The sequence below is a fragment of the Malurus melanocephalus genome, unplaced genomic scaffold, assembly GCF_030028575.1.
Source record: "Malurus melanocephalus ecotype Western Australia unplaced genomic scaffold, MMel_1.1 scaffold_7619, whole genome shotgun sequence".
In the NCBI taxonomy this organism is placed as follows: domain Eukaryota; kingdom Metazoa; phylum Chordata; class Aves; order Passeriformes; family Maluridae; genus Malurus; species Malurus melanocephalus.
This window is the reverse complement of record NW_026630849.1, coordinates 1-1,294: the sequence shown is the minus strand read 5'-3', so window position 1 is coordinate 1,294 and position 1,294 is coordinate 1. Positions and strand designations below refer to the sequence as shown.

The 1,294-nt window shown below is 49.2% G+C and overlaps 1 protein-coding gene across 1 annotated transcript; it reads right to left on the bottom strand.

Annotated features, from left to right (window-relative positions):
* Nucleotides 1–6: 6 nt before the first annotated feature.
* LOC130588607 (aurora kinase B-like) lies at nt 7–1,279 on the bottom strand (the record flags this gene model as incomplete). The annotated part of the gene is made up of 2 exons (XM_057389514.1): nt 7–137; nt 1,142–1,279. Coding segments are annotated over 2 exons (269 nt in total), but the record flags the coding sequence as incomplete, so codon positions are not given.
* Nucleotides 1,280–1,294: the final 15 nt, after the last annotated feature.

The window sequence follows — 1,294 nt, the reverse complement described above, 5'->3', positions numbered from 1 at the left end:
GCGTGCACGGACCACCCGAAATCCGCGATCTTGAGCTCCCCCTTGAGGCCGAGCAGGAGATTCTCGGGTTTGATGTCGCGGTGGATCACCTTCCGCCCGTGGCAGTAGAGCAGAGCGTCGGCCAATTCCTCCATCAGCTGAGCCCAAAAACGGGAAATTCACCCCAAAAATGGGTCCGCGGGGTCTGGAAACCCCAAAAACAAAAAAAAAACAAAAAAAATCGCCCAAAAAAAACCCCAAAAAATCTGAAATTTTATGCGATTATTTGTGGTGTATGGGGCAGGAATTTCGCTAAAATTTGGGGTTTTTGGACCCAAAAATTGACTCAAAACCCCCAAAAATCGACCCAAAAAATGGATTTGGGTGATCTGAAAACCCCAAAACCAAAAAAATCCCCCCAAAAAATTGCCCAAAAAACCCCCAAAAATTCGAAATTTTGTGCGATTGTTTGTGACGGACGGGATGGGAATTTCGCTAAAATTTGGGGTTATTGGACCCAAAAATTGACTCAAAACCCCCAAAAATCGACCCCAAAAATGGATTTGGGGGGTCTGGAAACCCCAAAAACAAAAAAAATCCCAAAAAAATCGCCCAAAAAAAGCCAAAAAAACCCAAATTTTGTGCGATTGTTTGTGACGGACGGGATGGGAATTTCGCGAAAATTCGGGGTTTTGGGACCCAAAAATCGAATCAAAACCCCCAAAAATCGACCCAAAAAAACCCCAAATTGGGGGAATTCCCTGAACTTTCCCCGTTCCCAGGATCCCTTTGGGATTTTGGGGGATTTTTTTAGGGGATTTGGGGTTTTTGGGGTGTTTGGGGTCCCTGAACCCATTTTTGGGGTCCCCGGATCCATTTTTGGGGTTTTTGGGGTCCCCGGATCCGTTTTTGGGGTGATTTTTGGGGTTTTTGGGGTCCCCGGATCCGTTTTTGGGGTGATTTTTGGGGTTTTTGGGGTCCCCGGATCCGTTTCTGGGGTGATTTTGGGGGTTTTGGGGGTCCCCGGATCCGTTTTTGGGGTCATTTTTGGGGTGTTTTTCCGGGTTTTTGGGGTCCCCGGATCCATTTCTGGGGTGATTTTTGGGGTTTTTGGGGTCCCCGGATCCATTTCTGGGGTGATTTTTGGGGTTTTTGGACTCACCGTGGCCGTTCTGGTGGCGTCGAGGCGGCGGCAGCGCTGCAGTTCCTTGTAGAGCTCCCCCCTGGGGGCGAACTCCAGGATGAGGAAAACGCGGCGCCGGTCGTGGAAATAATTGTAGAGACGGAGAACGTTGGGGTGCCTGGAACGGGGAAA